Below are 15107 nucleotides of genomic sequence, written 5' to 3' on the forward strand. Positions count from 1 at the left end.
GTTTGTTACAGCTTCTGTGGTAGCGTTGTATCTAAAAGCTAAGCCATTTCAGCCTTAGAACTGTGAGCCAAATCCTGTGCAAAGCTGCTTATTCATGTCTTTCAGTGACGCAAAAACGTTTTAGCTTTGTTTCTCACACACAGAGCATAAAGATCAGACAGTTCTAGTTGCCTCCGTGATCTTTCCATCCCCTGTGCTACCCCGTATGTTTCTGACAATGTCGTAAGCACTGTTTGACAGTTTTGGAACTACCGAGTTGAATGTTAACAAACCCTGTTGTGCAGTTTTTGCACAGAATGAAAACTTGAGATAATAGCAACAGAAGTCTCACCAGAAAAATCAGGTTGTCTTAATATGGGCAAAGTAGTGAATGGCTATGCTAACAGAGGCCCAAAGAAGAGGTGAAGACCAGAGAGTCACTACACTCACAAACTGTTCTGTGCGGCTGAAGCTTGGCTGCAAGTATTTTTCCTTCTAAATCCTTCATTTTCACCAATTACAATTCCACAGAGTAATTTCCTGTGTGAAGTTTAAGACTTAAACAGTTGTCCAAGGTAATTAACCCTGAGGCACTATAATTTTATAAACATTTGTGTGTATGTTTCTAATTCCAGTCTTGTACAACAGTTTAAATGAAAAGGCCAACTGTCTGTTATGTTACGAGCACCAGACTTTATTTTTTTTAACAAACATAACGTTCTACCTTTTAGTGTGGAAAGTAGGTGTGCGTTAGGTCTGACTTGGAGGAGTGACACTGAAGTGGAATTTTGGGATACTCTGGGCTAGCAAATAAGAAAAAGTACAGGGGCCACTAAAGACTGAGACAACAGTTTCACTACTCTTTATTTTTTATTACGGTATTTGTAACTAAATATTTGTATAGATGACTACATTTGCTTTTCCTTCTTAAGCCTCAGAAGGAAAGATTTTCATTTTTCCTCTCTGTTTTTTAAAAATTTTAACACTGATTTTCAGATATGTTCACAATTTCACCTAAAAGTGTTTTCTCAAATAAGATAACTGTCCTTCCTTTATGTGGATCTTGTTGCCTTTCCTGTGTGTCCTGCAACTTTTTAATTGTCATTTTAGTAGATATTTTAGTGAAAAAGATTTGTGTACATGTATATGTATATATATTAAAAATTGTGTATATATGCATTTGTAGCAAGCACACTTCAGGCACGTTTCTAAAATAATTTATTCTAAAACAATTGCAGTTTTAAACAGGTCTTTGAATCCAAATGTGAGAATTGACATCTATGTATAATCTAAATTTCTCATGTTATTTATTGCAGGTTCCTGCAATTCAGCAGAAAAGAACTGTAGCATTTCTAAATCAGTTTGTGGTTCACACAGTGCAGTTTCTCAACCGCTTTTCTACTGTTTGTGAAGAGGTATGTTTATTTTTTTCCCAGCTGTCTATTATACAGTGAAAAAAATCCTAGAAATGAGAACCATTCACTGAATTTGGTGCAATAATACTGGTAGCTTAAACCAAAAAATTAGTCTGCTTTCTGCTCAAGGTTTTCCTTGAGTGAGTGCTTAAGACAGATTTTTTTTCCCCAAGATATCCACATGAACTGCTGATTATACCACACTTAATCCTGTTTCCTTAAGCTTTTGCATTTGGCACAGTCTTTGAACTTTTTGATACGTGGAATTTGTTCTGAGCAGCTCCATCTGTGGATATCATCTTATTTTGGGAGAAGGTTGCCACATTCCTATGGTGCTGAATCCATTTTGACAGTCAGTATCCCTCTCATCTGTGTCCTAGGATATTGCATCAAAATTTGCTTTCACATTTTACCACCTTTAGTTTAAAAGGATGATACACTGAGCTCTGAATGTAAAGAAGTTTCATGTGGAAAAAAAGACAGTTTTTGGCAAGTGATTAGTATGGAACATGAAGCAGTTAATTTTAGTGTCTTGTAAAAAGAAAAAAAATAAAAATATTTAGTGTTAATAAGTTTTTGTGGTGACTTTAGTGTCAATATACCAGCCTGACGGGACTGGAATTGTCCACTGAACAGGGCAAGAGTGCTTCCTCCCTTGTAGAAAGGGTTTTTTCTAATGTTACATTGAGCTTAACCTTTTTGTCATTAGTGGGTTTTTTGTGACTATTTGCTAGTTTATTCAACAAAGACTGCTCTACAGCCCCAGCCAGCAGGGTTAGGGCAGCAGTCAGATGCAATTAGACTAAGCCATGTAATCTGAGAAATTCTGTGATTCGTTAGTAAAGTTTAGAGCCAGGCCCATGACAAGTATGAAGTTTGGCTACCACATCAACATACAGAGCTTCAGAGGGAAAAACGTGATTATTTCCTAGATTTTTAAACTTACTGTAACTTGATAGGTGGGACAGTGTAACTGCCCGGTGATGCTGTTGTCAGTTCTCCAAAACTCGGTGGTCACGTGATCTCAATATTACCACTTACACAGGCACTATGGAAATCAGAACACATGTATTTAAAGCCATCTTGAGCACGTAGCAACGTTGTGAAGTCTACTTAATAAAACAGTTATTAGTTAACCTAAACGTCTTGTTACCCAAGAGACTAAATAGTTGCTTTACAAACTCCTTGAAAAGTTTTTTGTATTTATGAAGTACAGAAGTGGTTTTAATGTGGAAGGTCCCAGTGTAAATCAGCAGAAGCCAAGAAGTTCAAAATTAGGGCTGAGACCATCCTTAACTCTTAAGTTTCTCGGCTCTTGTCTAGTCAAACTGACCCGGGAAGTTATATAACTGTCTTTGGTACATCTTTCCTCCCCTTTCCCCAGCTACATGTAGGGCACATAGTTCCTTTTCGTAGGAACTAACTCCCCTTCATGAACAAAGAACCATCTGTAAACAAGTCGATGCACTATCCAAAAAGACTAACTCCTGTCAGTCTCTTTTTACTTTTCCTAGCGTATTGGCAGAACTGCCATTTTCTTAGGGTGTTAAAGTTCTGCTTCAGAGCCAGGCAGAATCTTGCCAACGTGCCAGCAAGCTGTCAGAGTGGTACGTATCTGCCAGCCAGCATGCTAGCCAACTTCACTTGGACAGGTCTGATGGAGTATGGTAGTGATTAGTTAAAAGAGTGACAGTTCTTATAGGGTAATTTAGAACTTAAGTTGTTTTTTTTCTTTTTTTGAAGTGTCAAAATTAGATGGTGGTGCAACTGGAGCATATAGAGCTTCTGGTTAGTTCTTGTTCACTGCATTTTGACAATATAGGACTTTCAGTCACCTGCTGTGTTATTTATCAGATTTTTCTACTCTGTATTTGCTCTGTCACATACGCACAAGTTGCGTTTTTTCATCTTCCACATTTAGAAAAAGCTTTGAAGAAGGATGTTTTGGTAACTGTGAGAGTACAGTATGCCTAACATCATTCTCCAGTTGCCCAAAGTAATACCAAAGCTATTTACTTTGGCTTTCTTTTCGACATACTCTATCTTCATTTCTGTCAGGCATTACTTGGGAAAACTAACTGCCTAGTAAAATTATTTAAAATTTGAACCACTGTAGCTACTGTACTAAAAAGGGATGTCATTGCTTCCTTTATTTCATAATGTTACCATGTCATTTACGCTCTACCCTGCCTCCAGCAGGTAGAAGGCAGAAGTGATTTTGCTTAGCTAGATGTGACCAGTTTATATGTACAAGTGGCTTAGGGGAGTGTTTTCACGTCCTAATTGTTTTCTATTCTAGAAATTGTCTGCACTCTCTCTCCGTATCCAACAAATTGAAACAACACTCAATATTTTGGATGCAAAGGTTTGTATGTGTACAGACTTTGTCTTCTGTTAGTGACAGCCTCCTTGATTACATGCTTCCTTTTCATGGTCTGAATTGAGTAAATGAGGTTTCGTAATGATTTGAAGGAGATAATACAAAATGCTCTCATGGCAGTTCTCTGCATTCCTTGCCACTTACATTATGTAACATTTGAACCTGTTGCTGATACAGAAGAAAGGAACCAACAGCCCACAGTGGAAGTATTGGGATTGTCTCTGCTAAGCATATTGAGCAGGAAAGGAGCATTTGGTTTGTGAAAGGGCAGTGGAACTACATGGCAGCTTACTTGTGTTGATTTTATTGCAATGCTTGATTTTAAGGAAACAGAAGTTTTCTCATATCAAAGTATGCAACTTGTGCTGCGGTGGTACGGTACGAAATTCCATTTGCCATGCAAACTCTTAATAAATTTTTGCTTGCCTTTGTAAAGCAAAACCAGACTGTAAGGGTTTCAACTGGGATAAGAAAGATAAAGAGGTACGGTTTTGCTGATGTGAAACCTTCCTGGGGATTATGTGGTAAGCAGCGTATCACGTGTTACGGTGCGCGCAGGCTTCTGACGTGCTCCTTGCTTATGTGGTGATGTTTTCTACGTTCAGTTGTCATCTATTCCTGGCCTAGAAGATGTCAAATTTGAAGTGTCCACTGCAAATATGAACGGTGTTACAAATGGTCCTGTGGCACAGGCTACAACGGATCAACAGACAGCTGTATCGCCTCAGTCTGGAGTAAGTAATGAGGGTGACTGATACGTTGAAGAATGTACCTCTCTGTGACAAGTTTCTAGTCTCAGGTGAGATAGAAGGGAGAAGCAAGTCTCTTGGAAGACAGCAATCAACTGTAATGATCTAAAACTACGTTTTTCACTAATGAAACTGTTACAAGTGACTTAAGAAAGGGTATACTCAGTTTTGAATATATGGCTTAAATAATTAGAACTAGCTCATATCTAAAGGTAAACGCCTCCTTCTTCAGTCATGGGAAAGGAAGGTGACTGCGAAGGTGATGAATGAAAATAATGCTTTGATTCATATAATTCCAACTCTTTTCTCCTTCCTTTAGAATGTGAGCTTTTAGCTTGTATTGGAGTTTCTAGCATACACTATTTTAAAGAGGTTGTTACAGTGAATGTTTTCTATATATTATCATCTATATACAGAAAATGCCAGCTTATTGTAAGTGGCCAACATTACAATCCTATCCTTGTATTTAGGTTTTTTTTGTTGGTGTTTTTTGTGTTTCATTGCTTTTTTTAATCCTGACTTCAATCCGGTGATCACCACTTCACTAAGTGAAGCTTTCTGGCTCATTTGTAGATGGAGTTCTTTCCCCAGTTGCCCATCATAGTTTCTTTTCTTGAAATCTCCAGTTCCAATCTCTGCTCATTCTCTTATTTGGTGGCAGTTGCTGCAGAGCAGCCGTAGCTGGAGTACGCTGCTGCCTTTCCCTGCCTGCTAAAGATGGTAACTCTGACGTGCAGCCAGCAACAGGGGAGACAGAAGGGACAGGTTGCCTTGCATATTTCAGTCTGGTAGAGAATGACTCCTGGTTATTTTGTTTTCTTTAAAATGTTCCTCCTCTCCAGTGTTACAGTAGGGACAAATAGTTCTGAAAGGAGGTTTCCAATGCTACTTTCAAATAGTTTAATAGCAAATACACAGTTTTCTCTTTAAATAGTACAATAGCTTCTTATAATTCTCTTATTTTTTAATTAATTGGTAACAAGGATTCTTTGCTTTCATTATTTTATCCTGTAGCTTAATGATTTATACTAAAACATATAGTTTAAAAGCTATATGAGCTGTATGAAACATGTTAGGGAATCAAATATTTATTTTGAGGGAAAAAGGTGTTGGACCACTAGAGGAGATAGATACATAGGTATAAAACTTAAAAAATTTGTTTCATGTAAAGTGAAAATTTAAATTCAGTTTTGTTTTATTCATTAAATAAACCAAACTTAGTAGGGCTGTTATGAGCTAATTTTTTAATGTAATATGCAATAACTTAAAACTGTGACTAAAAGTAGAAAGTCACATTCATAACAATAATGAAAGAGCTTTTTTGTGTGTGTTCATGCATCTTGGAAATCTCTAATACTGTGAGTGTAGATCAGAATAATCTTGTTGTAAGAAGAGTTGCACTTTATGCTTAAATTCCAAATTTTAGGGATTGCAGTGTGTCCATGATTCTGGTCGGCTACCTAACCACTGAAGTGTTATCTTCTTCATATGCAGCAGAACAATATACCTGAAGAAGGGTTACAGAAAACAGAGGTGGTAACAGAAAATGTCAGAACTGTGGCCAAGGATCCAAGATATGCCAGATACCTCAAAATGGTACAAGTGGTAAGTCAGTTCTCTTATCATTCTTTGGATAGTCCATTATTTTGAGGTGGAACGTCACACAGCTGTAAGTGAGCGTTAAATGTCTGAAGACATATATTGCATCAGTAATCTTTAAGCTAGGATAACATCACCATATTTCTAGCCCATCTTCTCTAATAAATGAGTTCCTGTAAATGTATTCCCTTGGACAGTGTCAGGCAAGATCTTTCTACAAAATTCTGCCAATATACTTGTGAACCGAAAGTGTGAAGATGTGTAAATGCAGAGTAGTATTAGCTGGATTCACAGAAGATGCCACTGAAAGTGGCAGATAAATTATTTTTATTACAGATAAATAGAAAATGAATGAATGTAATCTCAGTATTTCCATGAGTGAAAACTAATGAAGGGGTGAAAAGGTGAATGGGAGACTCTTGGTGAGCTTTTTAAAGAGCTTTTTTTGACAGCCACAAAATTAAATATGAGACTGGGAACAAATAAAAAAAAAGGTCTTTATTTTCAAGCTGTCAGTGGAAATTTTCCTCTGAAATATATGTTGTAATTCTGGAAAATATGTCACAGTATTAGTAAAATATTGGTTGTTAAATTAACTTCATGGTTTCACTCCCTCTTCAGAGCAGTTATTACAATTGGTGTGCTTGGTACTTTGGGTAATGTTCCAGGCCTTATTTTTCATTTGAATCACAAATTGGCACCTCATGGGTAGCTTATTACAAACCATTTGGAAAACCAAGCAGTAGGGTAGTAGCAGAGAGCAGAACACTATGTTAGTGTGTTGATTTAATGCCAGGCTTCAAAGTGGATGTGAAAGTGCTGGATGGTCTAATTACTTCAGCTTTTTTTTTTTTTTTGGTGACTGCTAAAGGAGTGAGATCTCACTTTCCACATTTATCCTTTGTACTGGCAGTTCCTGGTGACTCTTCTGCCAGTTGTAAACAGTGTGGTAGGAAAGTCAAACTAACATACTACAAATTAATGTGTGTTTTTGTATTTGCCAAACTTGTCTTCTCATCCAGTCAAGTATTTCAGTTAGTGTCATTTATTTGCCCGAATTAAGTTTCTAGCCAAAGATTTGTTTGAACTGATCATTTATTGCTCACAGTATTTGTAGTATTTAAGAATTTGCACTGTGAAGAGCTTTCTTTTTCGCTAAGGTTAGCTGTTAAATGAAATAGTAACATTCATTTTGATGGAGTGCAGTTGTGCATACTATAGTCGTACTTTTTAAAATATACAACAACATTTTAGCAAACCTTGTGAAAGCAACATCATATTTGCTACAATAAACGTTCAGAACACTTCTGTTGACAGTTTGAGAGGAGCAGTCTACAATTTCAGATAAACTTCATGTTTAAAGTACAAATATTCTTACTTGATTGTAAACACCAAACATGACTGTGTAGACGCCAAGATACTGGCTGGCCTGATAGAGATCAATCCTTGCTTTAACAGACTGAAATAAAAACCAAACATGGAGAGTGCACTGATTTTCAGGATTTGCCAGCACTGATGATGTGTGACCTCTTTCTGCACTATGGTGAACCAAAACCTATTTTGCAACAAGATTGCTACCAGCACCGTGGCTTCTCCCGGGCCTGCACACTTCCTGTGCTGCAGGACCAGGCTGGGAGTAGGGCTGGGGACACAGTGTAGGATGTGTAGTGATTCAGATTATTTCAAGTCTTAAATGGGCAGAGGCAAAGGCGATGGAAACTTAGTATTGGCTCCTATGTTAGAAACGTACACCTGTGCTGTTTCAGCAGACAGTACTCTGTTTGCTCAGAGTACTCACTCTTCGGATTTAAGAGTCTGCTTCATTTTAGTAAGGTTTAGGGTCACAGCAGTATTAAGTCACACAGTAGGCTTTGATTCTCCAGATTAAAATTTCTGAAAGTATGAAAGATAAAGTGATTGTTATGTCCTAATTGTATCACAAAGAGGTACAATCTTATTTTCCTTCAGGTAAAAAAAGTGTATTAAAGGGTATTTTGATTAAATTTAAGATTAATTTTGTAAATCTGTGATATGATCTGTCTACTGAGAGGTTTTTTTCTTACGTATTTTGATACATACATTTTGGAATAAAACACATCTCCAAGTGTGAACATAAAAACTAACAGTTTGTAATTCATTCTTAGAAGTTCCTATAGCCAACTCCCTTTCATTGAGAGCAAGGATTTCGTTGAGGCAAAGTTCTGCTTTGCCTAATCTGACTCAGTCAGGTTTTCACATGGTTTGAATTGCTGCATAATCAGTTCATCAGTGACTTCTGAGCTGAGGAAAGGAGCCCTAAGAACAGTCAGAGGTATCAGATAGCACAAGACGGTGTATAGACACAGCATCCCCGTTGACCAAATCTGTACTAGAATAAGTGAATAGTTTAAACTGTCATTAAATACTCAAATGTTTTCTGCCTTTGCAGTATACATCAGTTGGGAATTACTGAGAAATTCTTTATTAGAAGCTAATACTTCACAACTATTTGAGTCACATTTCTGCCAATAATGCCTGATAGATTGCTAATACTAAGTACCTGTCTCTGCTGTTCCAGAATCTTGATGCAAAAGACTTCATTGTGATCCTTACTGTTAAACTTCACAAGGAAAACACAGTAAGGGAACTGGATTAGCTTCTCACTGTGCCAGGTAGCTAGTGCAGCTGTCACTAGTACCACATGCTGCTCTGAAACATTAGTCATGGCTGCCTTTTATTCTAACACTCTTTTACTTAGTGTGGACAAAAGGTATTTGTCCCTTGCCAAAAGAATCCTATACTGCTTTTCATTTGGGTTGTGAGTTCTCTCCTGACTTTCCTAAACCACCAGTAGCTTTGTCTCCTGGAAATCAGAAATTGTATCCTCTTTTGGTTGTGGGTTTTAATTTTTTTGGTTGTTTTAGTTTTTTTTTTTTCCCTTCTATCTTGGCATGCAGTGATCCAGATGGTGTTTCTGATGGTTTGCAAGAGAGGATGGCAAAGCAACAAGTTGTCTTTGAGCAACTCTAGTGGAAACATAGGAGCAGTTTGTTGGAATGTATCTCATAAGAGGACGTGGGTCAAAGTGTTCTTGGTATGCAATCCAAGATGAGGGGATGTTTAGGTGTTGCTGAATAAAATAAAGTGCAGAAGCTGTGGAAGGACTTGCAGTGAAAGGAAGGAATTTTTTTTAACACGTACATAGTTGGCTGAAATCTGTCCACAAGTCACAGAAGATTCAAGCCTGACTGCACAAGCGCTTTTATTCAGAGGAATCACTTTTAAATTGTGCTTCTGTTTTCATGTCCTGTTTGCTTTTTTCTGCATGCTTTTTCAAATTTTAACACTGCCTTAAGATATCCTTCTGGAGCTGTAGCAGATGCATTCCCTGGTTTTCCTCCCTCTGTGGCTACACCTTTAGCCTGTCCAAGTCGTCTTCATCTTTCTAGCACAACTGTTCTGTGCTGTCTTTGCTCTGCTTTGTGCTTTCTTCACATTCTCATCATACACATAAATTCAGTGTCCTGATTTTGTCTGCATGAATTGCAAATATATCTGCCCATACCTGATTCTCGCCCTGCAACTTTCTCTAGATGTTTTGCCATAAGTAAAACAAGAATTGAAAGGGCCTTAGATCTCAACCACTTCTTGCTTCTAGGTTCGTACTGAGGGCAGCTGAGATTACATTCCATGCTTGTGTTCAACAAGTGATATGGATAAATTTGTATGAAAGTGTAGCCTAAAAGAACCTGTGGAATTTAGTTCACCTGGTTGTGTCCAGTAGTTTCATATCATTCTTCCTCCTACACAGGGTGTTCCTGTAATGGCAATACGAAACAAAATGATTTCTGAAGGGCTGAACCCAGATCTTCTTGAGTAAGTAATTTGCAACTTTCAGTAGGGCTGCAATGCAACCGTGTGCTTAAAAAGCTTGGAAAAAGGTATGCTTAGAAAATCTTATTTATGGTATTGTGAATCTAAATTATCAGCATTAGAACAGGTCTTCAAGTCTTCTGTGGAAAGCGTTTTAAGCATTTTACAGGTCTGAAGAGGGGCATCAGTACTGAAGGAGGAGGGATGCAATCTCAAGTATGAGCTGTCTTTTCAGTACTGCCTAGTGCAAGGCAAGGCCCAGGAAATAGAGACTGGAGTGTAAATGTGTAGGTACTGCACCCTCCCAAACACAAAATTGCAGGACTTTACCGTTCAGACTTGAGAGGAGGTGGAAGGGCTTCTTCCAAGCCAAGCGAAGTGGTGCAGTTCAAGGAGAAGGATATAGCAGTGACATTTGTAACATTTGACAACATGCATTTAGCAATGGGGAACCAAATAATACATCAGTACTCACTTTCACTGTACTGTTTAAGAGTATGAGGCTTTTCCCAGATATTTTCTTCCAACACTTCAATATTAAAATGTCATCGTTGTAGAGTAATAAGAACAAACTCTATTTTATTTTGCTGGATGCATGAGGGACAACATAGTTGTTTCCAGATTCCCTCAGTAGATGGAGTGTACAACTTGTCTTCAACACTGACAGTGGAAATTGATGTCAGCGGTTTGGAATTGTGACTGTTGATGGAGTTAACCTGAGATGAAGACTACTAAGAATAGATACTCACTTTCAAAGCTAGTTGTCTGGCCTTGAGCTTGAAATTTAAGCTTACTTTACGTTTGACATATAGTTTAGTTTTAATGTACAATTTCACAGAGTTTGTTAAACTGACAAAAATACTAACTTTCATTCTTACATTGTAGCCACTAAACTGTTTGAAAACCATTTGCATTGTCTTCAGAAACTGTCAGTGTGTTAGAACCCTCTTTTCCTTTGCAGTGAACTCTTTTTACATTTTGGAAAGGCTTATTTGGAAACTAGCAACTTGTTTAATAAAATAAATAAAAATGTAGGAAAACCAAAGTGTCATGTTGAGTCACTTCATCTCCCAGCTAATGCCGATTGTCTAAATGAGCCTAATATAGTTACTCATTTGATATTTTTACTGTTAGAGAAGTAAGAAAAAGAATGCAAGTAAGAACCCGTTCAAGTCTGAGACAGGGTTATCAAACGTGGTTGTGCTGTGTGTGCGTTAAATTTGTTGTATTTCTTAATCTGTATTTCTGGTTCAAACATTTCTGTAAATGCCGCCATTTCTTTGTGCTTGGATGGATTTTTATAGTGGATAAAAGTAAGGTAGTAGGTTAAAATTTCAAAAGCTTTCTAAAAAATGTACCTGCTTTCAGTTTGTGTAGTTTGGGTTAAGACAGAAACATTATTACTGTGGACTGGGGCTCATGGAACGTGTTTGGGCTTTGGTCTCAAAGTCCATCTGCAAAGATTCCATGCAATGCTAATGCTTAGGCAGATTTTCTTCAAAATCTTTTTGGTTTGAGAGCTATATAGCAAAGGTTAAAGAAGGCTAATTGTTTGGCAAGGTGCATAATGCCTCTTTGAAGTATTGATATTATTTGAAATTTTTTTTTAATACTTCAAGGAGTCAGGGGTGAACATTCTTTTAATCTTCTTGCTTGCTTGTCTTAATATCATAGACATCTTTTATATTCACACCACGTGTCTTGGGTCTTCAGGTTCCCTAGGCCTGCTCACTCAGTCCCAGTGAAAATTAGGAAAATGTACATTCTGCTGTATGCTCAGTCACTTACTGCAGACTCTCCCAGCTACTTGCTGAGCGTGTTTTTTCTGTGGCTGCAGAGATGCTAATTCTAATAATATGGAGTTGTTTATTCTCTCTTCCTTTGGCTGTTTTACTTCTGCTTTTGTTATTGCTCCTTTCTTAGCTTTTTACAGAGTTAGAAAACTGCCTATTCTATCAAGCCTCCCAATTTGTCTATTTTTAAGTTTTATTTCTTATCCTTCCTCTTTAGCCTATCTACAGCTCCAGGAGAGTTTGTCCTGCCCTCGTGAACTAAAGGAATTCATTGCCATCTTCCTCTCTTTACTGGAGGAGAGTTTTTGCACTGGTCTCTCCAGGTCACATGTCTTTGCACGGCTCTTGTGTTTTGTCATTACCAGGGCAACAAGGAATAATATTGTGAAGTGGTATTTGCATGAGAAAGCAAATGCTTTCTTAATTTATTCTGAAGGTGTGCAGCGGGGGGACAAGGTGCTCTTACAGTTCTTTAATGCACTTCTCATTTTTGCACCCACAATGTTTAGAATCACTTCAGAGGCACCTTAGAGATTTCCAACAGAGAAATTCTAATAAATAGAACTGAAGTTAGAAAAGAAATTCTATGGCCTGACACACAGGGGTAGCCCCAAGATAAATAACAATGAGCTGAATAATTGTCGACTTAGTTTAAAAAGTAATATTTTATCAAAGAGAGCAGTTAACTATCATGCAGGAAGCTAGTTTCTGTGAAGATCATTCTTCCCCTTCCCCAAGTATAATTATGTTTCTATTTTCTACCTTGGTTTCAGAATTTACCAGGCTCAGTCTTGCTTGTAATGTCAGGCTCGTTACATACTGAGGAGGGAGACTCCAGGGAGAGCCAGAATCTTCAGTCAGTGGGGTTGGTTAGTCTCTAGATGGCTTGCTTCTCTCCCCTTCATTCCCAGTAGACTCCCAGAGCAAATGTTTTGACATAATGGTAAGGTCGATCTTAAGTATTCTCATCAAAACTAAATACAAGAGATCTGATCATTTATAGTCAATAAAAATCCCATGGCTGCTCTTGCATGTCAAATTTAACCCAGTGTCCTAGCCAAATTCCACTCTGAGTAATTCTTTTTTGCTTCTCTAAATTATCCCTGCAGTTTTAGTTGGATACAATATTGTTCATTTCCTGTCTTATTTTTTTCATGTACTATTTACACTGCTTAATGGTGTACAGCATGTTCCTTTCAGCCCTTGAACCTCTGAAGATTGAAAAAAAAAAAAACGATTTAATCAGTATTGCCTGCTTTTTCACCTCTTTCTACAAGTGTGTGCCACTTCTTAGTGATCTGTCGGTATTTCTGATAGCCTCAGAGGTGTGCATTCACACTGCTGTCTGCAGGGTTTTGATGCCCAGTGACTTACGGTTTCTAGTGTTTATCTTTCAGCCCCCAGGGAAGCAGTACCGGTGAGGGACGAGTCTGTAAACCGCGAGCGGTTAAGGTGTCACCTCTCGCAGATGTAACGCGCACGCAGCTGTAGGGGAAGGACAGAAGTAGCATTACATGCTAAGTTGTTTGTGTTCCCAGTCACCTTCCAGGATTTACAGCATACGTTTTTGTTGCCTGCAGGACCCCAAATGCCCCTGTGCCCGCCTGGGGAGATGATGGAAATGCAGAAGGCAGTTCTGATAGTGAATCTTCATTTAGTGACTGAAGAGACTGACTTCGGCCCTGGAAACCTGTTAAGTGCTGATGTGTTGGGAGCTTTAGCAGCATTGTGTTCCCAGTCACCTTCCAGGATTTACAGCATACGTTTTTGTTGCCTGCAGGACCCCAAATGCCCCTGTGCCCGCCTGGGGAGATGATGGAAATGCAGAAGGCAGTTCTGATAGTGAATCTTCATTTAGTGACTGAAGAGACTGACTTCGGCCCTGGAAACCTGTTAAGTGCTGATGTGTTGGGAGCTTTAGCAGCAACGGTTTTGCATCAGTCACATGGGTGATGTGATTTATCCGGCAGCAGTTTTAAAAACTGAGATCCTCCGTGTTCTCTCCCAGAAGGCTTGAACAGGCACCGTGTTTCAGCCTGTACCTTTCCACCATGGAAGTTAGTTGTGAGATCCTTGTGACTTTTATGCAGAGTCATTTCAGATTCCTTTTGGATTTTTCTGAAATTATTTTGTAAAAAACTAAAAATACCACACTTCTAAACCGCCAGGTCCTTAAGACTGCATTCTGATCCTTACTGGATTTTCTATGTGACATTTCTACTGTAAGTTGCCTTCTTTCTGTCCCATAACATACAGGTAAAGTAACTTTTCATAATGAAATTGTTTAATTGTAATCTGATGAACTGTATTTTTTTTCTAATATGCTGTATTCTGAAGTGACACAACAAGAATTACACAGATGTTTTATGGTGTTTGAAAGAAACTGAAATAGAGGTGGAAAATATATTAGAACCCAATCTGCATCTGTTTCCGAAGTATATACTGCTGTTGAATTTCATGCTAGAGTCTGTACAAAGTTGTTAAAGAAATTCCTGCTCTGTAGATGAGTTGATCTATCAAATTCAAGTTACAGGTTCAGAAGCAGGAGTGAGTGGTAGATTATTGGAATACCAGATTCTCACTGCTTGTTCACTGTCACGTGAGTTAGTAGAACCCACTTTCTGACTGCTGTTGGGCTTATTCAAAAGGAGTTGCGGCTGAGCAGCGTACATAGAATAATAAATCATCTCCAAGTTGGAGGCTTTGCTGATAATTTCAGTAAAGAAACCAAAATTCAGTTTGTATTATGCTGAAACTACCTTGCTACTTCTTGAGGTATGCACTGGGGAGCAATATAAAGAAAGCTGCTTGGAGCCTGACTGGCCCCAAAGACTTCCCTCCAATGTACTTAATCTGCTCCATGAGTCAAAAAGGACATTTCATTAAAGATTCTTCTTTAATATCATTTGTTCCACATGAAATTCTTCACAATCTATCTGAATTCCCCAGATTATTGTGATTATACCAGAATGCTGTGGGCCAGGCAGTCATTCACTTTCTGGTATTTCACATTCTTCCTGAGACCAAGAAAAGACTAAAACTGAAGCTCTAAGTATATAAATTTGTTAGCTATTATGACCCAGTCATAGTATTCTCTCTTGGCTATTTATTCAACTTCAGTAGGTTAGCTGCTTTTTTTTCTGTAACTTAAGCATGGCTCCTGCTTGAGTCTAGCAGACATAGTTAAGTTTTTCATAACCTGCAAATCAGAGTAATGCCTGAATCCTTACGAAAGCATATATGCACTAGAGAATGCCTAGAGGTGGCATTTCAGTGGTGAGTTAATTATTATTGAACACTTAAACAAAAATATTCAATAGTTAACACCTGGTAAAACTGG

The 15107-nt window shown here is 38.1% G+C and overlaps 1 protein-coding gene across 1 annotated transcript; it reads left to right on the forward strand.

The window, feature by feature from the left end:
- Positions 1 to 1295: 1295 nt before the first annotated feature.
- Positions 1296 to 13726, forward strand: CCDC53 (coiled-coil domain containing 53; the record flags this gene model as incomplete). The annotated part of the gene is made up of 6 exons (XM_010152924.1): positions 1296 to 1394; positions 3694 to 3759; positions 4380 to 4508; positions 6018 to 6128; positions 9913 to 9977; positions 13548 to 13726. Coding segments are annotated over 6 exons (555 nt in total), but the record flags the coding sequence as incomplete, so codon positions are not given.
- Between the last annotated feature and the right edge of the window lie 1381 nt (positions 13727 to 15107).

The sequence above is a fragment of the Eurypyga helias genome, unplaced genomic scaffold (assembly GCF_000690775.1).
Source record: "Eurypyga helias isolate BGI_N326 unplaced genomic scaffold, ASM69077v1 scaffold45665, whole genome shotgun sequence".
Lineage (NCBI taxonomy): Eukaryota > Metazoa > Chordata > Aves > Eurypygiformes > Eurypygidae > Eurypyga > Eurypyga helias.